The 27,029-nt window shown below is 36.6% G+C and overlaps 1 protein-coding gene across 1 annotated transcript in view; it reads right to left on the reverse strand.

Annotated features, from left to right (window-relative positions):
• The window catches only part of Adamts19 (ADAM metallopeptidase with thrombospondin type 1 motif 19), a 250,921-nt gene that overhangs the window by 23,717 nt on the left and 200,175 nt on the right, over window positions 1–27,029 (reverse strand). The window contains exons 18-20 of the mRNA XM_042692116.1: window positions 21,292–21,445; window positions 8,238–8,373; window positions 2,112–2,316 (exon numbers count right to left, since the gene is read on the reverse strand). Of these exons, the coding sequence (XP_042548050.1) occupies window positions 2,112–2,316; window positions 8,238–8,373; window positions 21,292–21,445 (495 nt within the window). The remainder of the gene's footprint in view (window positions 1–2,111; window positions 2,317–8,237; window positions 8,374–21,291; window positions 21,446–27,029) is intronic.

Here is a 27,029-nt window from a genome sequence, read left to right on the forward strand (position 1 = left end):
ATTATTATACAGAGTGGTATATAACATTGGGATGATATGAGAAAGACAAATAATATATACTGATTAATGCCTTGTGGAAAAATAAATTATATGCCATTACTTATACAAGAAAGTATTACAATTTCTCTATGTAATGAAAAGTATTCATTTTATTTGTGCTAATATTTGCTCTTTGCTTTAGATTTGGTAAATGATGGTGAAAATGTTAACATTTCAAAGAATTTCTTACAAATATCTACTGAAAGTAAAATAGAGGAAATCAAGATTGAACTCATCAAATTTAATGTAAAAATCTAATTTTCCAAAGTTCACATAAAACATGAAAATGAAGTTATGAATCGACCTAGAAAAGTAACAGAAAAATCTGGTGCTTCTAATGTGCTTTTTGAAACAAGGTTGAATAAAAGAATATTTTAGAGACTGCCAGGTTCTGGTGGCTCACAAATGCAATACATACTAGTTGCTCATGAGGCTGAGATCTGAAGATCACGGTTTGAAGTCAAACTGGGCAGGAAAGTCTGTGACCCTTTTATCTCCAATTAACAACTAAAAAGCTGAAAGTGGAGCTGTGACTCAAGTGGTAAAGTGCCAGCCTTGGGTAAATATGCTAGAAGTCAGTGCCCAGGTCCTGAGTTCAAAACCAATGCCAGCACATACACACACACACACACACACACACACACACACACACACACACACACACTCACTCACACACACTATTTAGTAACTAAACTGTCTAATTCATATTACCTTTATTTTTTAAGATAATAGCTAGTTATTTCACAGATTTTTTATTTTTATTTATTTTTTTGTTGGTCGTGGGGCTTGAACTCTGGGCCTGAGTGCTGACCCTCAGCTCTTCAGCTCAAGGCTAGCGTTCTACCAGATTTTTTTTTTTTTTTGGTCGGTCATGGGGCTTGAAGTCTGGTCCTGGGCGCTGTCCCTGAGCTCTTCTTCAGCTCAAAGGGAGCATTCTACCATTTGAGCCACAGCACCACTTCAGGTTTTCTGGTGGTTGGTTGGAGATGAGTCCCATGGACTTACCTTCCTGGGCTGGCTTTGAACTGATATCCTCAGATCTCAGCCTCCTGAGTAGCTAAGATTACAGGCATGAGCCACCAGCGCCCAGCATCACAAATCATTTTCTATCTAATGTTTGAAATTAAGCATGTGAATGATTTTGCTCTTTGGGACATTCATGTGTCTTCCCCCATGTGAATGTGAATATACTAGCATGAGTGTATTTGCATAGACTCATGCATCCATTATCTCACATCAAATGCTTTCACAAAAATCAGTGATGATATACAGTGAGTTGCACATAAATGAACAAGTGGTCCATTCTGTCATAAGTGCAGAAAATATATGGATTGGTATGAACACCATCTCCACATTGCACACTACAAGCTGATTGTGGTACACTGAGTTCTACTTAAGTAAGATTTGTTTAATTTCTTTAAAATATCTTCACCAATATTTATATAATGGTGAAAATGTAGAGTTCTTTGCATTTGTTATTATTCATGAACAAAATAGTAAATATAAAGTAAAAATTTAACTTCCTTTGTTTCTTCTTAATGTGTGCTTCCTCCAAAGGGTAATCAGAGCATGCACATAAAAAAAGGAGGATTCCGAATTGAATATAGCAGTGCCTTTAATTGTTATCATTGTTGGGTCTGCCCAGGAAAAGGGTGGCTTTCTCTGTGTCAGTCTGCATTTAGACTCCTCCCCTACTGTTCTCCACATAGGACTGCACATGTCCACTGCCAGAAGTCTCTCCCCAGTACCTGGATTACCCAGGTGACTAGCACCCCTGGGGGCTGCTCCCTCCCTTTTGTCTAAGGACACATCCTGGACCTCCACCGTGTGCAGGCCAGCAGTTTGAATAATACATTCTTTTCGCCTTGGGATATATGGTAGTTTCTTTTGGCAAAACCTTACAATCACATTTATAGAGTAGAGTGTAAATATATTTTTCTGTTTTCAAAATTACTTAAATAAAATTAGTAATACCAAACATCGACTATGCTGCTGAGATTCTAGATCTGATAGATAATGCTGTGATCTAGATAAGAGGAGAGACGGTAAAGGGAAGTGGGTGTGTATCGCACCTCAGACCAGACTCCTGCCTCCCACACAGTCATGCAGTCCTGGCCCTCACAGCGCTGGGCGGAGGCTGGCTTTGGTCCCACACAGTCCCTCTCCTGGGCTCTAATGAGAGTTCCATTGCTTAGTTGTTGGGTACAGGCCACTTGCCTGTTCTGCATCCCTTTACCACAAGTTCGTGAACATGTGGTCCATTCTGTCATCATCCATCTAAAAGTAAAGAATGAGTCAGAGTCATTGAAAACAACTTGAGAGATACATACCTACCATCTATCTGGTGTGTCTAGAGTTGGAAAGAAAAGAGGCACACAATACTTTGTACCATCTATTACATTTAATTTTCTCCAAATTACACTTTCTCTTGTCTTTCATGTTTAGTATTCCTTATGTTAGGGTCTTGTTCTTAGTACAATAAGAATATATCTGATTCTCCCCTTGTCATTTTGCCTGCTTATACTGCTCTTCATATTACCATATTGAGGTATCTTTAAGTATAAAATTGCTAATGTCTAGAAGTTATTCCCAATCTTTGAATTTTGAATGTTAACAATAACCCCATTTATTAGGTGCAACTATCTTAACCAATTATAGAAAAGGAAACAGCATATAGGTTTAGTAATTTACCGAAGAGTGGAGACATATTCTTCCAGACAGAGATATACATGCCTCAGAGCCAAACATCTGTCTAGCACTCATGTGCTTTCCTTTTCCTTCACAAAGCCTTGTTGTACTGCTGTCCTTATTAGTCTTGTGATATGAGATAACTGAATGTTCATGCAATGAGAGAGCTGCAGTAAATGACTGGGGCACTGTGACGTAGACTACCTTGTGAGGGTTGTCTAAATACAAGTCCTGCGACAAGGGATTTTGATTCACATTCAAAGCAGAATGAACTAAGTGAAGCAAGACTTCTCACGCTCACATGGCAGGTGATTTAAACTTATGAATTGCTTATTTCTGGAATTTTCCACTAAACTGCAGTTGACTGTAGGTAAAGGAACCATATAAAATAAATACATATCTAAAAGAGACTACTATAGTATATGATATATATATGTTGTAGCATATTTTGAAGTGATTTATAAATATATATATATATATATATATATATATATATTTCTCTAGCTTCATTTTCTACTTGCTCACATAGTAAACCATATGCAGAACATGCCAAGCCCTTTGTTTATGCAAAGTCCTCTGCCAGAATCTTTGACTACTCTCTCCAAGTCTCTTCCTCCCAGAATAGCTCATCCTTCAAATCCACAGGACTGTTCTTACCACTGCCCTTCAATACCTGGCCCCTAGAGGGACACAGCTTATTAGGTCCCTCCTAGGTAAGTAGAAAGGCTCAGAGCCTGCCTAAAGAATAGGTCTTTCTTCCTTTTTACTATAGAAATAAATTCCTCATAGACACAGGCCCACCTCCCTTCTGCTTTTCATACCTATACACATATCAGCTGTTCAGTAAATCTTCCTTCCTTCTTTCTTTCTTTCTTTCTTTCCTTCTTTCTTCCTTCCTTCCTTCCTTCCTTCCTTCCTTCCTTCCTTCCTTTCTTTCTTTCTTTCTTTCTTTCTTTCTTTCTTTCTTTCTTTCTTTCTTTCTTTCTTTCTTTCTTTCTTTCTTTCTTTCGTACTTGAGTTTGAATTCAGAGCTTGGGTGCAATCTATTAGTTTTTCACTCAAGGCTCTACCACTTGAGCCACAGCTTCACTTCCAGCTTTTTGCTGGTTATTTGGAGATACATGTCTCAAAGATGTTCCTGCCCAGGCTGGCTTTGAACCATGATCCTTAGATCTCAGCCTCCAGAGTAGCAAGGGTTATAAGCATTAGCCATTGGCACCTGGCACTAAATGTTTTTTAAAATGAGGTTTAGATTTCTCTATCTCAAAAAATAGCTTCAGTTTTTTTAGGTTTACCAAACTAATGAATCACATTTTGATTCACATTACAGCCTAGTATCACTTTTAATTCTAAGTGAACATGTATTTCTGTTTCAGAAAGAAGGAAAATATCAAAATAGTCATGGTATGGTATTGACTTTTATAAGTTCTTACTCACCAGCTTCTTAAGGGGGGATTGTGGCTTACACTTTTACTTTGGATTCCGCCAGTAGATTTTCCTTCAAGTAAATATTCATCTTCCAGATTTACTTTACATTTTGCTTTTCATTTTCATAATGTTTTTATTATCTTTACATAGTTGTGCAAAGGAGTTACCATTCAACAACCCAGTTTACAAGTGCAATGCATCTTGATCTATGCTATCCCTTTCATCATTCTTTTCCATTGCTCTGAACCCAATCCATTTCTTCAATTTTCTGTTGCATAGGATATGTATTAAATATTATGACTGTATTACATATTTATATAGAATACTCAGAAAATAGTCACAACTTAAATGTATGGATCTTCCCCTCTAGTTGTAGAACCTGGGAGACACAACTGCAGTTTCCATGTAAATTACAGAATCTCACAAGTTTAAATAAATCAATTGTAAGTTTGTGTGTGTGTGTGTGTGTGTGTGTGTGTGTGTGTGTGTGTGTGTGTGTGTCAGTTGTGGGGCTTGAACTCTGGGCCTGGGTGCTGTCCCTCAGCTCTTCAGCTCAAGGCCAGCACTCTACCACTGAGCCACAATGCCACTTCAGGTTTTCTGGTGGTTTACTGGAGATAAGAGTTTTATGGAAAAAAAAAAGAAAAAAAAGAAAAAAAAAAAAAAAAGAGTTTCATGGACTTTCCTGCCCCGGCTGGCTTTGAACCATGATCCCCAGTCAGATCTCAGCTTTCTGAGTAACTAGGATTACAGGCATAAGCCACCAATTGTAAGATTCTTTTTTTTTTTTTTTCTTGTTGGTCATAGGGCTTGAACTCTGGGTGTGAGCGCTGTCTCTGCGCTCTTCAGCTCAAGGTGAGCACTCTACTGCAGGAGCCACAGAACCACTTCTGGTTTTTGAGTGGTTTATTGGAGATAGGAGTCTCACTGACTTTCCTGCCCGGGCTGGCTTTGAACTGTGATCCTCAGATCTCAGCCTCCTGAGTAGCTAGGATTATAGGCTTGAGCCACCGGGCGCCCAGATTGTAAGATTCTTACAATGATAAAAGTAACTTTATCTATTACTTAAAGAAGGTTTAAAATGAGGGAGTAAAATATAAACTAGATTCTTAGGAAGGAAAAACCTTTGAGTATTTTAGAATTCATCTATATTGAAATAAACAGATCTTTTGCATCTATTTTATTGAGTCATTTTATTGAATCATTACCAAGGCATTTTCCTTCCAGCTTGCTGAGAATGGCCTCTGATGTGTACTCTTCCCCTACAGAGCCCAGGTTGAAGAGTGACCAATCATTATTGCAGTCCTGAATCCTTTGGATTCAAGATCACTGATATATTAGAAAAAACTTACTGTTTCTTCCACTTGGGAAAACTACATAGTATGTAAAATATATGGTACTTTGAAATATTTTAATGAATATTTCAGAAGACAATTTATAATTTAAATTATTAAAATGGCTAGGAAAGCTGAAAGAAACTTCTTAGTAATTGAGAAAACAACAAAGATCCAGAGTCTTTAGCTGATAGGATAAAGTCCAAAAGTTCCACCTATATTTTTGTCCGCACCAAATACAAAAAAAACCCAAAAAACTCATTCCATCCCACTGCCTAGGCCACCTACCTGTGGGTAACAATAACTGCCACGTTAGCCTGCTTGATTACTATACTGCATCACAGAGGGTCTTCATTAGTTCATCTACTCATGGAGACAGGTTGTAAAGTACACCCCCAGGAAGGTGCAGTGTACACACATTATTTTAAGTATTTAGTCAGGCGTCAGTGGCACACACCTGTAATCCTAGCTACTCAGGAGGATGAAATTGGAGGACTGCAATGTGAAGCCAGCCGTGGTAGAAAAGCTCATGAGACTTTGATCTTCAATTAACTAGAAAGAAGCTGGAGATAGAGATTTGACACAAGTGACAAAGCACCACTCTTAAGTGAAGAAGCTAAAGGTCAGCACCCAGGCCATGAGTTCAAGTTCCAGTACCAGCACATACACAAAAGTATATTAATTCTTTTCAGTATATTCTATATACCTATTTTAAATAATCCATTATTTTGCCCATCCTTTTTAAAATCATTCTGCTCTCTTATTTTTTATAAGGACATATTTGCTTGTAGGGAAAATTGTTCAGATTAGGTTGTAAAAAAAAGTTAAAATTAACAATATGCTTTAAGTACATCTGCGTTAAGGATATGATATACTTAAAATTTCAGTGTTGTAAATGAAGAAAACAATTTCCAAACACTCCTAAGATTCAATTGATTATATAACCTGAACCAAATATGAGTTTTGCAGCAAGGCAGAAATAATAAAATTCAGAAAAAAATTATAAACAGGTGAGGGGAAGGATATGGAATAAAAAATCCAGAACTGAATTTTTGCCTAGATATATGACTAGTTTCCTAGCTGACTATTTAACAAACAAAAAGTGCAAAAATCATTTAATTGGAAATTCTCTCTCTTCTACCTTCAACCCCTCTCACATTAATTGTTTATGGTAGCAAATTATGATGAGGCACAATTATGAGGGTTACAAAGCTACAAATTCTTTACATATCTGGATGTATAAATTCAGCACAGTTGCATTGCTGAAGTGATTATGGAAAGGGCGATCAATTCTCTGTTTAGGCTTTCTTTGAGGATTATGTCAGAGTGAGCGTCAACAAATTCCAGAGTGTCAGATAAAGTAAATATTGTTGTCACTGTGCTAGAGCAATCAGTTTATTCCACATTCTTCTTGTCATGCCATCTCTAAAACTATCTACTATTCCACTAGGGTGGAATCCTGCTTACGCTTAGCATTGATTTTTTTTTGGGGGGGTCCTGTCCTGGGGCCTGAACTCTGGGCCTGGGTGCTGTCCCTCAGCTCTTCAGCTCAAGGCTAGCGCTCTACCACTTGAGCCACAGCACCACTTCTGGCTTTTTTATTTTTTTTTTGCTTATGTGGTGCTGAGGAATTGAACCCAGGGGCTCATGCATGCAAGGCAAGCACTCTACCACTGAGCCACCTTCCCAGCCCTAGCATTGATTTTTATGAGGCAACAGGTGGGGTTTTTAAGAGCCTTCAGATGACAGCATTGATAAGTAGCTTTGCTTTCAGGCTGCTCCAAGATATACTTTTCGATCTTTGCTCCATCTTTGTTTACTATAAGGCGTTCTCTCTTCCTTGCTACTTGCAGATGCTCATTGAAACACTTATTTAGTTGCCTACTTGTGAATTCCTTTTTTTCTGCTCTGTTGCCTAGTACGCATTGGGGAAACTAGGACATAAGTCAGAAATCTGATTATTGAGAGACTAGGAAGAATAGTCTACATTAATCTTAGCCATACAGAAGGCATAGATCAAAGGGACTACAGATCAAGGCCAACTGGAGTAAAAAGACAGACTCCATCTTATTCTATGACTTTCATGGTGATTTATTCCTATGACTCCAGCTGGTAGGAGAATTGCAGTGTGGGCTAGTCCTGGGCAAAAGTGCAAGACCCTGTCTAAAATAGATAAAAATAACTAAAGCAAAAAAAAAAAAAAAAACCAGGTGCTGAAGATGTGGCTCAAATGGCAAATGTCAAATCCCAATTCTAGATCAGAAGAGGATAAGGAAATAAATGTTTGGAGATGAAGAATTAGGCAGTTTACACTGAGAACTCAGTGTTCTACAGCTAGAAGGATCACACAGACTATTTCCAAGCCCAGTAGTAAGATCTGGGTCCTGGTCAGTCCTGCTTTGGTCTGTTTACCTCTGGGAATTTCTAACAACTCATTTCTCATTTCAAAGAATTCACCCAAATAGCCATATTTTTAAAGCCGTGAATTACAAGGCAACAAATATTTAAAATTATTTAAACTTTAACCACTCCTCCTCACTTAGTTATTACAGCACTATGGAGAATATAGTCCAAGTTGTAAATCTTGGCCTTATGTTTTAACCATTCTTAACTGTTCTTCTAATTACTTTGTATTTTGGTACATATTCAATTCTATGTTTCTTAAGAAAATGTGATTATAATAGTACTCTGAGAAGGATACAGTGTGACAGGCAGATAATGCTTCAGTGACTGCCAGAATATGATTACCTTGTCTGACATGGTTGCTCATTGCACTTTCGAATCTGTGGATCTGGCTTTGTTAAGTATTTGCACTTTTTGTTGTCCACAATGCTGATATTCTTGCTCATGACTTTTGTGCAGGATACTGTTGTCTTCCTCTCTCCTGAAAAGAGCAAATAAACATACAACAAAATGTTATCGTAGGTCTTTATGAAATATATTCAGGAACTGTTCATGCTTAAAATAATAGGATATTTTACATAAATGTTAGTTTCTGCCCATTTTACACCAATGAAGATGATATGATTAACTACTTACATAACAAAATGTATTGTTAGGATTGAGGAATTTTTTTTTTCTTACAAGCTGAGTAGGAAATATTACAGTACAAAGTGATGATGATGATGTTAGATGACAAGATATTAATTGATTTGTTACAGTGGCCATCTTTTAATATTAGTGATTAAAAGCTGTCCATGTGCATTAAACATACATAGTAAGCCTTCTTAAAAGCACAAAACAACCACTAAAATTCCAGGAATCTTTCCTTCTGAAATAATTGCCATTTTACCCCAAAAGAAACCATAAAACTTCTGGCATCTACTACCAGATATCAGAAAACTCAAGTTTTGTGTGTGTGTGTGTGTGTGTGTGTGTGTGTGTGTGTGTATGTGTGTACGCGCACATGTCCTGGAAGTAGGGTTTGAACTCAGGACTTCATTTGGCTTTTTTGTTCAAAGTGGTGCTCTACCACTTGAGTGACACCTCTACTTTCACCTTTTCTGTGGTTGACTAGTTATGAGTCTTACGGACTTTTCTGCATAAGCTGGCCTTGAATTGTGATCCTCAGATCCTAGCCTCTTGAGTAGTTAGGAGAACAGTCATGAGCCACCAAAAGGTACTTGGGTAGAAAACTCTCCAATAATAAAATCTAGTTTTAGGAGATAATGGCTATTTGTATACTACATTAATTTTGCTTAGTTCTATAAGCATACTTTTGTTTGTTTTTTTATTTATTGTAAAGGTGATGTATCGTGGGGTTAAAGTTACATAAGCTAGGTAATGAGGACATTTCCTTTTGAACAGTGTCACCACTCCCTCATTTTCTCCCAGTTTTTCCCTCCTGACTCCACTCCCCCCAAGTTGTATAATTAATATCCAATGTAGTGTCTAGTGATTATCACTGCTGAATTGGTCCATCCTTTGACTGTACCTCACTGTTTCTGTGCCTCTGCTTCCCATCCCCAAATCAGATAGACTTATATACAAGACAAAGGGTACAGAAATGAAAATCAGCAACAAAAGAAGAAAAACAAAAAAACCCCTGCAAACAATGCAATAAAAACTTTTGTTTCCATTTCTTGGAGTTCATTTCGATAAGCATCATTTTATATGATCATATGCACATAGCTATTGAGCCCTTGTGATCCTCTCTCCTAAGAATATCCTCCTTTGTTCTTGCTTAGTGAATGTTTAGAGTGCTTTTTAATTAATGATGTCCAATTGTAATTGTCTTTTACTACACATTGGGTTTACTTGCAGATTTTTAGGCACATTCTAATGATCATAAATGAGAGCAACCATGCAGCCTATGTCTCTTTGGATCTGGTTTATTTCATTTAGTAAAAATTTTTTCCAGGTCTTTCCATTTCCTTATGAATGGGACAATGTCATTCTTTCTGATGGAAGCATAGAATTCCATTGTGTATATATACTACAGTTTCTTGATTTCTTGATCATTTGTCCATTTGGCATCTGGGTTGATTCCATATCTTAGCTATGGTAAACAATGCTGCAATGAACATGATGGCTGTGCTGGTGGCTTTAGTGTGGCCCGGTTTGTGGACCTTTCAGTAAATGCCGAGGAGTGGGATTGCTAGGTTACAGGGAAGCTTTACGTTTAGTCTTTTGAGGAACCTCCATACTACTTTCCGGAGTGGATGAGCAAGTTTACATTCCCACCACCAGTGTAGCAGTGTTCCCTTCTGGCCACATCCCTTCCAGCCTCTGTTATTGTTAGTTACCTTGATAATGGCCATTCTAACTAGGATGAGATGGAATCTCAATATTGTTTTTATTTGCATTTCTTTTATTTCTTTTTTATGAACATCTCTTCATGTGTCTATTGGAAATTCTTATTTCTTCATTGGAGAAATAAGTTTTAAGTTTTAAGTTTTTGGCCCACTTTTTAAGTGGGTTGTTATATTTGTTTTTGTTTTCAGGAGGTTTAAGTTTTTGAGCTCTAAGTATACTTTATATATGAGGCCCTTGTCTGTTGTATGGCTAGTAAAGATGTACTTCAATTCTGTGGGCTTTCTATTTATCTTCCTAGCCATGTCCTTTGCCATGCAGAAACTCTTCAGTTTGATGCAATCCTGTTTATCCAACCTTTCTTTGATTTTTTTTTTTTGTGATTCTGGATGTTTAGTTAGGAAGGTTCAACTAAGAGTCCTAGTGATTCCCCTCTCCCTTCCTGTAGTATTTTCAGAGTATCTGGTCTTACATTGAGGTCTTTGATACATTTTGAATTGATTCTGGTGTAGGGTGATATGTAAGATCTAACTTCAGTTTTCTGCAGGTGTATAGGGAATTCTACCAGCATCATTTTTTGATGAGGCTATCTTTCTTCCATCCTGTGTTTTTGGCTTCCTTAATAAATATTATGTTGCTATGGGTATGTTACTTCATTTCTGGGTCTTCCATTCTATTCCACTGGTCCTCAGACCTATTCTTGTGCAAGTACCAAGCTGTTTTGATTACTATGGCTTTGAATAGAGTTTGAAGCTTGATATTGATATTCCTCCAGCACTGTTCTTCCTGCTAAGGATTGTTTCTGCTATTTGGGTTCTTCTATTATTTTTAGAATTGTGTAAGCATTCTTTTCTACTATTAACAAAAATTCTAGCAAATATGTGCTAATTTTCATTTCTCTATAATATATAAATAAATATATTTCTTGTTAATAAAATATTGATATCTATAAAGATTTAATAATTTATCTTAGTGTTTGATATTTTAAGATAACTAAATCCACCAACAATTTTAAAGTCAGAATTTCATGTATGGGGAGGAGCTGGGGGGGGGGGAAGGAAAGTGGGAGAAAAATGAGGAAGGAGATAACAATGTTTGACAAGAAATGTCCTCATTACATTAATAACTATAACCCCTCTGTACATCACATTTACAATTAAATTAAATTTAAAACATAAAATAAAGTGTAGTAATCTTCCCAAAAAGTTTTTAAAAAAAGAAGTTCATGGAGGATTAAGTGGAAATCACAATTGTTGAGGGCCATTGTTGAAAGGTCTGTTATGAGGGACCTGTGCCTATCGTCCAGTCATAATTAGTAAGTTGAGAACATTCACGCTGGTCATGCCAAACATGAATGACTAGGCTGTGCCATAAAGGTCCCAGTTGCTCGATTAGCAGGGACAGGGAAGAATGGATACAGAGTGCAGACTACTTTGGTTTATTTTGAAGGAGTTTTTCTTTGCCTTCTATGAGGGATTGGAAAAGAAACTGGGTAACCAAGCAGGAAGTAAAAGAATAGGAATGCTTAGGGATCTTTCCTGATGTCAATCCCAATAATGTGGAGCAAGTCCCGCCATGATCATTGCAGTCCATAGACATCTATATACATAAATGGATGAACTCACAATTATATCTGCCACCAATACAACTGTATTATTTAAATCATTTAGACTTTCAATTCTATCTTCTAATAGAAGTATTACTATGTTGGCCAGATGATTCCCTTTTGTAGCACTTTCAGCTTGCTGATAGAATATAGTAGAGGCCATGTGAGCTTATCAGGTAACGAAATGCCTGGCAGGTCACAGCCCTTTCTCTTGGGGGCAGGCATTGTGCCTCTTGTAGGATCCAGACATCCATTGAATTCTAGTAATAGCAAAGGCCTTGAAAAGTGCCTCCAACCATAAGTTTAAAAAAAGTTTAATACAGATATACTAGGAAAAACTCACACATCTAGATAATTGAGAAAGAATAGCAATCTCTTTTCACACAGAAGCAGCTTTTCATTAGGGCTCGTGTTTGACAAATGGAGCTAGGCTAGATTGACCAATCCTAGTTCAAGGACTTTGTGCCCAACTGCTTATGGGTATACCTTACAGGTCCACTCATCTGGTCTGTGCAGCATACAAAGCAAGAAGACCTGATTCTATCTTGGAGAGGAGAAGTAATCTTTTATGACTAGGCAAATATGTAGAGGGCAGGATAGACAATTCTGTACTAGGTCAGAGGTATAGAGGGAGCATTAGAAAAATATTCTCAAAGCTCAATATCCACCAACTGCAAATATTTTGTGTATTATCTACTAATAGCAAAGTCAATTTATGTTTAAAAAGCATACAAAAAATGGTCCTCTTATGGTTGAAACTACATAATATAAAATTTGAGGTGAATGATATTTTTGGTAATTACCTTCTAGTTTCTTATGCTTCAGGGGCTCCTTTATGACCTTGTGCATATATTTAAAGGATAGCATGCAAATTTCATAAAATGATAACATATGTATTACTTCTACATGATTATGGTAAACACTAAAAAGGTGCAGTTCAAATAAATATTACTTTGTAAAATACAAATATGAGCTTCAAATTGCAATTTGAAGACAATTGTCTAAACTAATTTCACTGATGACATTTTGCCAGCTGTCACAAATGAGATGACAATGAGAAATAATCTGAAAAGCTTTTGCTGAATATATGTACTCACAGAAGAAGTAGCTTATGCCCCTCATGACTAATTCTATTGTATATTTTTCCTGAGAAGAGCTAATATATTAAGCTATTGAAAAATCATTTCTGATTAACATTGTAAGGGAAATAGAGATGTCAGCATGATTTTAGGAAGCACTTAGTGGTGTTTTAAGAAATTATAAAGGCATGAGAGCATAAATTGGGTCAATTTCTTCTGTATCATACATAGGAAGATCACATAGATGCTTTTGGCAGGGGAAGTTTAGTCCTATTTTTTAAAGATTTAATCTATCAGAAATAATAGAAAAACATCAGGCAGCAATGGCTCATATCTGTAATCCTAGCTACTCATAAGGGTGAGAACCAGAAGATATACAAGTTTAACTATAGCCTAGGCAGAAAAGTCCATAAAAATAAAACTCCAAAATAATCAGAAAATAGCCAATCTAGAGACAGAGCTTAAGTGGTAGAACACTGGCCTTGTGAGCAAGCTGAGTAACAGCAAGACCATGAGTTCTAATCTTAGTACCAACTGAAAACAAACAAAATAATAAAATAATAATAGAAGCAAGAAAATGTATTACTTAGCTACTTAGATGTGTTATACCTATAAAAATATAGTTGAGATCTTAGAGCTCTATGAAAATGTAGCTTGTTTTCTTTTTTGTATCCTTATATCTAGTGAACTGAAGAAAATTCCACTTTAGCATCTAATGGCAGTATCTACAAATCCATCCAATGTTGCTGACATAGGCATACACAGAGGTGATGGCATGACTAATTGGCCTTCCCTCTGAACCCAGAAGAGCTGTAAGCTGTTGATAGTATATGGAAATAAACTTCACCCAGAGTCACCCTCAATAAGTGAGTCTATGGATGGTTTGAAGATAATCATTACTTTATTGATTATTTATGCACCTCTACTAAATTTGGTCAAAATGAAAAGGATCATTTGTATTTGAGGATTTGTTGTTCTCTTAAGAACTGAACCTTCTTTTCTATTCACATACAGAATCTTACTTTTTTTTATGGCCTGAACTAACCATACAATGAATATGTCATAATTAAAAAAATCAGGTCCAGGTGGATTGCTTTTCTAGTTCTTGCAACATAAATGAAGAAATACATTCTTGGGAACTGGGTTCATTGTTTCAATATGCATAACTGAAATTCTCTATAGATTATTAGACATTCCAAACACTTTTAAGAAATTGTAGAACATTTTAAGTGATATAGTTGTAAAAAAGAGATGATTATTCTTTGTAGATAATTTTTTAAGAGGGAGCAACTTTCAAATAATAATGTCATATCATTTAAATTGGATTTTGTCATGCTTATATATATATATATATATATATATATATATATATATTTTAATGGGTTTCCATAATTTTAAACTTCTATTTTCCTTGAACACTGGAATTATTACACATGAAGCATCAGGAATTGACTGTTTCCCTACTTCTATGATCATATCTTTTCTCATTCCCTGATCATGATAGTTTGCATCCCAGTAACAAATATTCTCACTAATCCTGCAGCCTTTGGACCTATGTATATGCTAAATGATGTTCTATGCCTCCTATGATCACAATTACATGGAGAATTTCCAATTGTCTGGCCCCTGTAGTATAGTCACCTTTGGCTCGTCCAGTGATAGTGGCTGCATAGTAGGTACTGGTAAAGGAATGAATGACTTAAAACAGTCACATAATTTAAGTTATCAGTGTCTTCTGTACCAAGAAATTCATCTTAATACCAGATTCTCTAAAATGATGAAAACTTAATTATAAACTAAATGAATAATTATAAGGAGTAACTGATATCAAGTCCACTTCATCAATCATATATGTACTGAAAAATCAAGCTTGCAAAGAACTGACAGCAATATGTTTCTATTCTATTAAGTAAAATAGAATACAAATTTTTGTATGTTTCTTGAGTAAAATAATGCTGAATAATTGTATTTTAGTGATTTTTACTTTGGTGATTAGCATTTATTTTGAAATGCATAAAATGGCACCTTTCAAATGGAAGGAGGAACCCATCATACAAACTTGGAATTGTTCATGTCCAATAAATTCTAAAAGTTAAAAAATTCTAAAAGTTAAAAAATGCACAAGCACCTGACACTGTGAGGTTGTCTACAGAGCAGGCAACAAGGCTTGGCTACATCCTTATTGTCCATGAGTGGACAAAGAAAGCAGTGATGAGGGTCCCACAACGAAGTGCTAAGGATGTGAAGACTGGCTTAGACCAATGGGAGGAGGAGGGTTGCTGGTACTTTATTTCCCTTCAAATTGTGTCTTTTTTTTTCAGTGACCCTGAGGTTAGCTCAGGGTCTCATACATGTTGGGCAGGTGCTCTACCACTTGAGCCACATCATTAGTCTTTTTTCTTTAGTCATTTATATGATAGGGTTTTGTATTTTTTAACAGTGGCTGGTCTCTGATAAAGTCCTGTCATTTATGTCTTTTTATATAGCTGGAATGACACTTATGTGGAATGACATTTGTGTCACTGAATCAGATTCATGGGTTGAAATTGCCTCGTGCACTGATGAGCCATGCCTCCAGCCTGGCTTTATATTGGTTAATTGGAGACGGAATCTGGCAACCTTCCTCTTCTTGGGATGGCTTGAACTGATATCTTCTAAATCTCATCCTCTTGAGTAACTAGGATTACAAATCTGAGTCTTTAGTGACTGGTTCTGATTTACAATTCTGAAATGCCAAAGTAACCCTACAATAATCCTGAAGTAGTTTTTAGATGTGTTTTAGAACTCTAACGCAAAATAAAGAATTATTTCACAAGTACAGTTTAAGCTGCTTGAAAAAAATGAACTAGTTTCAATGACTGATCTTAAAACGAGATTTATCTACAGGGTGGGGTGGGGTGAAAAGGAGAGTGGTAGACAAGTGAAGAGGAGAAGGGGGAGAACACGGTCAAGAATTTAATGTATATCTTATCAAATTAAGAAAAGTAAGGAAAGAAGTGTGTGGAGAGGGATGAGTGAGAATGTTGCAAGGGGTGATATTGATCAAGATTCACTGTAATCACCAACTGCTTTGTTAAAAGGCAACGCTTTTGCATAACTATTTAAAGATAATTAAGGAAAGAGTTATATCTATTCAAGTTTTTCTCATCCTTTTGGTAGTACTAGGTGTTGAACTCAGGGTTTTGTGCTTGTTAGGCAGAATTTGTATTACTTGAACCACTCTTTTATGCTTATTACTTTGAGATCAAGTCTTACATATTTCTGGACTAGCACAGTGATAATTCTATTTCTGCTTTCAATGTTGCTGAGATGACAGGCCAGTACTACACACATTGGTTGAGATAGTCTTGCAAACATTCCTTTTAAAGGAGAGAATTTTCCATGCTTAGGCTTTTCATATCCTATAAGCGCTGACATTAACAAGTCAATGCAAATGCAAAGAGTAAACTAAATTCAGTTTGAGTTATATTTTTAAAAAGTTTGAGCTCAGGGGCTGGGAAGGTGGCTCAGTGGTAGAGTGCTTGCCTTGCATGCATGAGGCCCTGGGTTCGATTCCTCAGCACCACATATGCAAAAAGAAAAAAGCTGGAAGTGGCGCTGTGGCCCAAGTGGTAGAGCGCTAGCCTTGAGCTGAAGAGCTGAGGGACAGAGCCCAGGCTCAGAGTTCAGGCCCCACAACTGGACCCAAAAATATAAAATAATAAAATAAAAAAAGTTTGAGCTCAAATGGTAATTATCCTAGTGAGAGCTGAGGTTCGAGACAGTTTGAAACCAACCCATGCAAAATGCTGAAAGAAGGATATAGGTTGACCCATTGCAGCAATGAGATGTACAAGACACTATGTTGAAAACGAACAGGTGGGGTGAGGGAGGGAGGAGTTGAGGAGGTGGGGCAGGAAGGGATGGTGGGGAAAAACAAAGGAGAGGGTAACAATGCTCAATAGGAAATGTACTCAAATTACCTTACTCATGTAACTGTAACCCTTCTATATCTTTACAATTAAAAATATATATTTAATTTAAAAAAGTTTTCACTGCCTATATGTTAGAGATAGAATTCAATCAGGGCCTTTTGGCCTGAGATTCTATCATTTTAGTCACATAGCTATGGGCACAACAATGTAGAAAAATGGCAAAAGGAAAAATAAAGATTAAGAAAAAGGAGCAAACTAAGAAAATGAAGTAACTCAAAACTCGGTCCCTCCTAATTAGCCTGTATAGTATTCTTGCTATGTTACATATTCATCCAACTAAGATTCATTAATAAATATCCTTTTGAAGAGACAAAAATACTTTATTAAAAATGTGATTAGCAGGAGGGTTACAGTTATATAAGTAAGGTAATGATTACATTTGTTTTTAAACACTGTTACCCCATCCTTCATTTTCTCCCATGTACCCCTTCCTCCTCCCCTCCTCCCCAAATTGTAAGGTGAGTATCATTGTTGAATTAGTTCATCCTTTGATCTGCTGTTTCTGTGATTCCCTTTCCCTTCCCCTGATCAAATATTCATATATACAAGACACAAGGTACTGAAAACTAAGAGAAATGAAAGAAAAAAATACCAACTATGTACAGGATATAATAAGAACCTCTTGTTTCCCTATCTTGGAGTTCATATTGATACACTTCATTATATATGGTCCTATGCACTAAAATTGGGTTGTTGAGATCTTTGTTAAGAATATCATAGATATATTCTAGTTCTTACAAATAAGGGAAACCTAACCACCAAAAGCCAGAAGTGGAGCAGTGGCTCAAGTACTAGAGTACCAGCCTAGAATAAAAAAGCCAGGTCACAAGGCCTAGAGTTCAAGCTGCTGCCAGCTTGAAGATGTAAAAGACCATTAAAAATAAAAATCTAGCTAGACCAACTAGGTAATTTTTCATTTCTTTTCCTCACCTATTACTGTTCTAGTTCTTTGCACCAGAATTAGAAAAATTGTGCCAAACACTGAAGTTTTAAACTTCCCTGTGTTACCATAATTGCTCTTAATATGTTTCTGTGAAGAGAAATAATGCTGTTATTATTATTCCTCTCTTCTGTTGAAGATACATTTTTGCACAAATCTGTTTCCAATGTTCTGTGCTTTGAACAGTCTCATTTAACTCATGAATAAACTGAAAGACACAAAGTTTATTCTGGATCTAAAATCAATTATATGAAGTTAGAAATGATGCTATCTTTGAAGTCCTGTTCATTCACTTTATTTACTGAACTGAAAAAGAAATAAGGTCTACAAGCCCAGAAACACCCTGGCACTGAAATACACATATGCCCTGTTAACATGGGTAGAGATAATTGAAAACTGTTGATTCAACACAGAGGAATATAGTTCAGAGGGATAGCAAACATAAACCATATATGAGTTGCATATAATTATGGGTATATTAAAAAATCAGCCATTTGAAAACTAAAGGAGACATCTAAATTCTTATTTAACAGAATGAAATAGAACATCTCTTTGAACCCAAAGAAAATCTAAGTGATGTCTTGGGACTGTGCTCTTTCCTGACAGCAAGCTTCAGGAAGCCTGCTAACTGCTCTTGGTGGCACTACAAGAAGGAAAGAAGCCTTGGGCTGGTAAATTGTGGGTTTTAATTCTGGCTCCATCTCACATGAGCATGTGACTTTGGTAAGTCCTCAAACTCTATGTACTTCAGTTTTCTTATGTTGATTCATAGATCATGCTTAAGAATGTATAATTTTCCTTCTGACTCTGAACCTAAGATAATTTGTAGGGAATCTTTATTCTTTAAGATTTAGAAATTGAACTAATACAAACAGTGGGGAAAATTTAACTTGAAATGATTTACTTTCTTAACTTGAGAGCTGACAAATTATTCATATTTAACTAATTTTGATGCAACTTTTATTAGACTACAAGTAAAGAAAGAGAAAACAAAAAGAGTAATATAACCTACTTGACAAATATTTCTTGCTCATGTTCTAAAATGTAAATAGATGTTACTAATTACTTTCTCTATGGTAAAATGAACTATAGCTTTTCTATCATGTCTTTTTCTGTAGCCTACTGCCACTGTGGACAGTGTACTGCAGATATGACTACAATACTGTGGCCCACCATTCCCAACTTATTCCATACAACCAGAGTCAACTAACCACTCCTCTCTTATTTCATCACACTCTGGCAATTCCCAGTCTTTATCTGCAAGAGCATCAGCCAGATTATAACACACCATGAAGACTGGAGTTAGACTAAATTAATGACACTTGTTTTTAAGCTACCACAATAAAACACATGGTTCTATTAAATTCATTTTCTTACTCTAAGTAACCAATCCACATGCTCGCTGATCAAAACCAGAGTGTCTCCTCACTCTCATATAGACAGCCTTTGCGGGAAGAAGATTCACAATCGGCAGAGTATCACTATAAGAACCCCATCTTTCTCCTTAGACTAGTGATGGACTGTTTATATTTTTGTCCAAAGCCAGTTTCCCAATTCCATTCCCTCCCCTATGCATATTGTTCTACCAAGTCGTTGCTTTCTCCTTTGGAGTACTCATTTTCTATTCTACTCTAGAAAATACACATTGACAAACAGTGACCTATATTTTGTTTTATTCAACCCATCAACAATCTCTTTAGAGTTGCATAGCCCTTTTTTTTTTCTGGGGTCCGGTCGTGGGGCCTGAACTCTGGGCCTGGGCGCTGTCCCTCAGCTCTTCAGCTCAAGGCTAGCGCTCCACCATTTGAGCCACAGCACCACTTCTGGCTTTTTTTACTTTTTGCTTATGCAGTGCTGAGGAATTGAACCCAGGGCCTCATGCATGCAAGGCAATCACTCTACCACTGGAGCCACCTTCCCAGCCCTTGCACAGCCCTTCTACCACAGCCACATTTCCCTTCTTTCCTTGTTTTCTGAACACCAGGCTTATATAGTTAGTCACTCACTGGATAAAAATCCTTCCTAACCCTGTGGTGTCACACATTTCCCTGTGCAAGACCATATTGACTTCACCCTTCCTTTTAGTAAAATGATGGCAGTCCTCCTATGGCTCACATAGTTCCACATCAAGATCATCAACATCGTCTGTTAGCTCTGTTCCCAAGCTATAAAATTTAAGCTGTAGAATTTGTCATACTTCAGCATCAACAAGTTCTTTTGAGTTGTTCAGGTTGTGGCCATGTCTCCTCCTCCTGCTGCCACAGTGGTGCAGCTCCCATCCCATCCTATCCTGATCATGTCAGTGTACCCTTGACTGATGCCTCTACCTCTACTCTCAGTTCAGAAACACAAGGAATAACAGCTAGAATAGGTCTCTACAGTCAGATTTTTCTTCATATCTCACATCACCTAGACCATGTCAGCTCTACTCTAACAGTACCCCACACACAAATCTTGAGCCCCAAATAACCCTGGTGATCACTTAGAGTCACTTCAAAGTTTGTATTCAATGTGACTTTCCCTGAGAACTTTCCTGATAACTGTTTTTTAGCAATCACCACCAACTCCCTCTTATCTTTGCAGCATCCTTCCACTTCCCCATTTATATTCCCTCCTTGCTTATTTTTCTCAAGTATTTAACCAACTTTGATACAAATTTTGTATTTCTCTCCCTTCTTTCCTCTTTTGGTGGTACTGGGGTTTAAACTCAGAGCTTGCTTGTTAGAAGGAGCTCTACTACTTCAGCCATATTGTAGCCCTCCTTTTCTCTGGTTAATTGGAGATGGAATCTTACAGCCTTTCCAGGTTTTTCAATAGTTGTTGTGACATACACATTTCAGGATTTACACTTTTAAGATTTTATGGGCACAACAGAGCTCACATATATTAAATAAAGCCTAGTATATTGTAGATAAATACCTTATTATATATGCAATAAAATAAACAGTGATTCTTTTCTGTGTGCAAGTACTGGGGCCTGATCTTAGGACCTAGGAGCTTAGCTTTTCCCCTCAGTTGGTGCTCTTTCACTTGAGCTCCATTTCTTGCTTTTTGGCGGTTAATTGGAGATAAAATCTAGTGGCTGGTTTTGAACTGAGATCCTCAGATTTCAGCCTCTTGAGTGGCTGAGTTTACAGGTGTAAACTGTCTTGAGAGAGGAATTACATTCTGGGTGTCTGGAGAGAGGAATTACATTCTGGGTGTCTGGAGAGAGGAATTACATTCAGTGGCACATGGAAAGACTAGTAAGTAGCTTTCTGTGGTTCAAGTCAGGTTTCATTACAAAGTTGTTTATGTGACTAGCTCATGATTATGTCCTCAAGAAAGCTTTCTGTTTCCAAACTTTTGTGATTTTTGGAATTACAATTTAGAGGTTTTGGATATGTCTTGATTATCCATGGTGAATCAGAAAAGAATTATTGCATTAGACAAACAGTATTAAAGATCTCACCTCCTCCACATGTGACATCACAATCTTCCCAGCCGGTGTGTGTCCACAGGAAGAGGGGCTCAGATGCTCTTGAGCTCTGATTGTCTGGAATGGGTTCTGATGGGATGGTATATTCATAATGAAGACCATAATTCTGATCTTGAAACAGGAGCACCTATAGTAGAAAGAAATGACACAAATGAGCTTATCAAAGTGGAACATACTCAATATGGAACCAAAAACTAGGGATATTGATACTTTAAAATGACTGCTAGTTGTAGAGTACACCTCTAATTCATAGAAGAAATATGGCATCATACTGTCACATTAAACAGACCCTACTTTTGAAAAGACTGGGGTTCTTTATTGACCTGTGAGCTTAACATGTCAAAAGAAAAAGTTTGCTTGAATGTTGGCAGGTTCCGATTCATTTTCTTTCCTCTTCCTTCTTTCCTACCTTCCTTCCTTCCCTTTCTTTCTTTCTTTTTTCCATCTGTCTGTCTTTTCAAGATCATTTTCTTTCAATTTGAATCCTACAATCTAGTCTACATGTAAGATAACTTCCGTAGGGACTGTGTAGTAGTGATGGTGGACATGTTTATTTGATTCAATCTCTGATCTACAATGTAATATCAACTATGGCCTTTCTAGTCATATGAAAAGAAAAGACAGGAAAGATGATCTTAGAAATAACACAGACAAAACAGCAGACTTTGGGTATTATATTCCAAAAGGAAAGAGATCTTCTAAGCCAACTGGATGGCCCAAAAGTGTTATTAGTATATATTAATTATATGTAGGGATTATACCGTGACATTTCCACATAGGTATATAATGCTCTTTGATCACATTCATGCCCTTTACTATTCTCTTATGACTCCCTTTGACCCATTACTTGTTGTTTTAAGCCATTTGAAAAAATAAGGGCTCTCATTTTCTTGAGATATCCTGGGACCACAATCTTTCCACACAGTTGGGATTAGATGCATGCATGAAATCTGGCTTTTCCCAAGCCTGACAGCCTTGAACCATGACCTTCCTGATGTCTGTCTCACAAATAGCTGGTCTTATGGATGTTAGTTATTAGCACTGGCTTTTCTTTTTTTTTTTCTTTTGTTTTATAATTTTAATGGGTTTCATCACGCTATACTTTGATGATATTCACCACTCTATCATTCTGTTATCCCATTCTCATTGGATACCCAAAGCAGCCCCTCTTTAACATTGAAGAGATTAAAATGAAGCCTGTGTTATGCATATGAAAGAAAAAATGTAATATTTCTCTGAGTATGGCTTATTATTATTTTCTTGCCAATTCGGGGCTTGAACTCAGGGCCTGGGCGCTGTCCCTATGCAATTTTGCTCAAGGCTAGCACTCTAACATTTGAGCCACAGCACCATTTCCAGCTTTTTCTGTTTATGTGGTACAAGAGAATCAAACCCAGGACTTCATGCATGCTAAGCAAACACTCTACCACTAAGCCACTTTCCCATCCCTGAGTATGGCTTTTTTTGCTTAATATAATAATCTCCAGTTCCCAATATTTTCCTGTAAAAGACATAATTTTATTCTTCTTTATGGCACAAATTACTACTTCATCTTACACACACACACAAACACACAATATGAAACATACATCATATAACACATTTATTTATTCATTCCCTGATAACTTAGCACTTACCTTAGCTATTGTGAACAGTATTGCTATAAACATAGGTGCACAAGTATATTTACTTATATTCCTACAGGTATATCACCAGGAATGTGTAATGGAATCATCTGGTAGATATATTTTAAGTTTATGTAGGAACCTCCAACCCAATTTCCAGTGGGTTGACTAATTTATATTCCCACCAATAATGGGAATTTATGTCCAGTAGAGAATAAGAGTCTTGTTCTTTGTGTGGTTACAGTTAACTTCGCATTTTGGAAGCTGATTCTACATTTGTGGTTTTGAATATAAACTTGTATTAAAATAAAATAGAAAATAAATATTAATAACACATACATGTAAAGTGTTTAATAATCTGTAAAGGATGTTTGGAATGACTTAATTTGAAGCCAAACTGTACAATCATGGGCAGGGTTTGTGTCTTTCTTATTTGCTACTTACATAGAGCCAAGGTCAGAATTTTAGCTTCACGGGCAGAAATAAAGCATATAAAGATAGATACATATTCATGCGGGAATCTATGTTTAAATGAAAGAAGGATAAACACATTTATTTATTTATTTATGGAAATTATGACCATCAGTCAGATGAAATATATCATTTCTTTAGCTGAGAATTTAAAAAAAATGATTTATACAACACAATGTGATGCTTAAAATATATACATATTTATTTAACCTTTTTATTATCTAACCTTTGGCTAGGTAATTATATTGATAAGTATTTTAATGCTACATGAGAAAAATGTTAAGTAAGCCCAAGGCTAAGCTTCTGAATTTCTCTATTTTATTTTCTTCTTTTCTCAAGATTCAGTTCAATATGTCAATAGAAATGCTGAGACTTACTTGTTGCATAGTATGTGAAACTAATGTGTTGACTTTATGAAACAGTTATATCAATAAAATATGAGTAATAGAAATAACCATTTTATGTCCAAATATATATAATCTATTAATGGTTGATTCAAAGTACATCCTAGTGTTTACTTTGGTTTGAAGATCTCATTTGTCAATTACACGTTTCTTTTAGCTTTATAAGTTGAGAGAGAGAAAGAAAGACAGACAGACAAAGACAAAAGAATGAGATAGAGATAGGAATTTTAACTGAGTTAAAAATCATTTACTTTGTTTATTGTTATGACTGACCATATTATTACAGTTATTACCTATTTGGAAAATTGTTGCATTATATTTAAACACTTATAATTTTGCTAATTAACTACCTTTTCATTAACAGATTTTTCTTGCCTGTCTAATGCCATTTAAAAGAGAGATATTAGCCATAAGACCATTACCTTGTCCTGAAACCATTTAAATTTGGCAGTAGTTTCTTCAAAAAGGAAAGAGTGAAACATTATAGTGGAAGGCACACATTGAAGCATGTAACAGAGAAATTGCTTTTCAAAAGTCAATACCAGCTTTCAATCTATAATAGTCATTAAAGAAAATTATCTGCAAAATGTGGTTTCCCTTAGGTTACTGAATAATCTAGGTCAAACAGATATCTTCTTTTAGACATAGTTCACTGAGTTTAACTATGCTTCATGCTTCTAGGAAAAATCGTGGTTACTACCAGTCAGCTTAAGGATACAAAGCTTACAAGTAAGCTCACGCTTAACACTGAAGTACTGAGGTCTCCCAGCAATCCCACTTCTGGGCATTTACCCAAACGTTCACAAACAAGGCCATACTAAAGCTACCAGCACAACTATGTTTATCACAGCATTATTAACCATAGCTAAGCTATGTGACAACTCAGATGCCCCTCAGTAGATGAATGGATCAAGAAAATGTGGTATTGGGCCTGGGGAGGTGGCTCAGTGGTAGAGAGCTTGCCTTGCACGCATGAGGCCCTGGGTTCGATTCCTCAGCACCACATAAGCAAAACGAAAAAAAGCCGGAAGTGGCGCTGTGGCTCAAGTGGTAGAGCGCTAGCCTTGAGCTGAAGAGCTGAGGGACAGTGCCCAGGCCCAGAGTTCAGGCCCCACGACCAGACCCCCCCCCAAAAAAGAAAAGAAAATGTGGTATCCATATGTATCTCTCCCCTCTCTCTTTCTCTCTCTCTCTCTCTAGTAGAATTCTATGCTTCTACCAGAAAAAATGACACGGCCCCATTTGTTAGAAAGTGGAGACTTGGAAATAATTATATTAAGTGAAATAAGCCAGACCCAAAGAAACATTGGTCCCATGGTTTCCCTTATTTGCAATAACTAGTATACATCTAGGATAATCTTACCAGACAAGCAGAACAAGTCAAAAGCTATGTACCTATGACCATATAAGATGAAGCTAAGCGAAATAAGCCCTGATAGGGACAAAAAGATGTTTTATCATTGTCATTGTTGTTTTAATGTACCATGTGATTTTTTTTTGTATTTTTTTAATTGTAAAAATACTGTACAGTTACATGAGCAAGGTAATGAGTACATTTTTTTTGTTTCTTTTGTATGTTCTTCCCCCATGGTGTAACCCGTTTCTACTGTATTTTATTCTGGTGCCTTGATCATGTATTTACATTTTTCTAATTTGGGAAGGGGAAGGAAAAGAACAAAATGCAGAAATAAGGATACAGGTTGAACCACTGTAACAATGAAATGTACAAGACACTACATTGAAAACCAACTTTATAAGTTTGGGGGCTGGAGGGAGGGAGGAGTTGAGGAGGTGGGGCAGGAAGGAATGGTAAGGGAAAAACAAAGGAGGGGGTAACAATGCTCGATAGGAAATGTACTCATTTTTTTACTCATGTAACTGTAACCCCTCTGTATAGTATCTTAACAATAAAAATATATTAAAAAAAGAATTATAGAGAATGTCAAGAACACACACTGGAATTTCAATTGTGAAAAAATGGAATCTTACAGCCTTTAAAAAAGAAGAAAACTGAAAATTCAGAGTGACATAGAGTAAGAGACATTTTGTGATGAGAACTAAGGCAGCAGAGGGAGGGGATAGGGATGAAAAGCATGAGGGACTCAGAGGACACAGAGCAAGACTCAATGCCAAGTGAATCTCTAGTCTCTCCAGGCAGGTGTTCTGGAGCCCACATAGCACACAGGGCCCAGGAAAGTTCTCTCATCCCCACATTCTGTTTTGATGCAGTCTTGGGAAGCAATGTTTTAAGATTCCAATTGGAGCTGTTAGCCTAAGAATTAAAGTGCCCTGCGTTATTCTGTCTTTGGGGATGCATAATAAGCTCTGCAGGTAGAGCTGCAGTCAGAAATGTGAAGAACACGGTACAGTAGGAAACTAGTACAAGTCACAAGAAGGAGTAGAAGTTACTTCACCCTAACCCTAACCCTAACCCAAGTGGGATAGCAGTTATCCGAGCTACTGGGGTGAGAATACACAGAGGCAAGTGATTATAAGCTAAGTTGTGGAAGTACAGAGAGCTAGAGTGGAGCACCAACCATTCTGCTGAGGCTCTAAGCAGTATGTCCCAGGGTCCACCAGGCCCCTCCCCCCTAGTCCACCAAAGATTCAATGACACTATAGGTCACCTTTAACACTACTGGTCAAATAGACTTCACCTAGAGTTGTAGAATATTCTGTCACACAAGACTCACTATTCTCAGAATCCAATGAGACTTTCTTAAAATTGGTAATAACAGAATACAAAAAAAAATCTAGCAAATAGAAGAAAATTGAAATAACATTATATTTTATCATAGGACAATAAGATATAGCCAGAAATCAACCTAAAGACACAGAAAAGATAGCTTGAGATTTTACAATACACTTTTGAATGATTAGTGGTGTCAATGATGAAATTAGAAAAAAGTAAAATATCCCTATAATCAAATGAAAATTATAACCAAATATATAATAAACTCTGGAATATGATTCAAGTGGTTCTAAGGGTAAGTTTTTAGTTGTAAATTTCTACACCAAAAATCAGAGTGATCTTAAAAAAATATTACAATGATGCTTATCAAGACAGGAACAAGCCAATCTCCAAATTAGTAGAAGGAAAGAAAGAATTAAGATCAGAGCTGAAATGTTATCTAATAAGCACTATGAAAGACAAGGAGTTGGATCTTTGAATGGTTAAACAAGACTGACAGACCTTTAGCCAAGCTACTAA

The sequence above is a fragment of the Dipodomys spectabilis genome, unplaced genomic scaffold (genome assembly GCF_019054845.1).
Source record: "Dipodomys spectabilis isolate Male_0828 unplaced genomic scaffold, ASM1905484v1 ptg000147l, whole genome shotgun sequence".
In the NCBI taxonomy this organism is placed as follows: Eukaryota; Metazoa; Chordata; class Mammalia; order Rodentia; family Heteromyidae; genus Dipodomys; species Dipodomys spectabilis.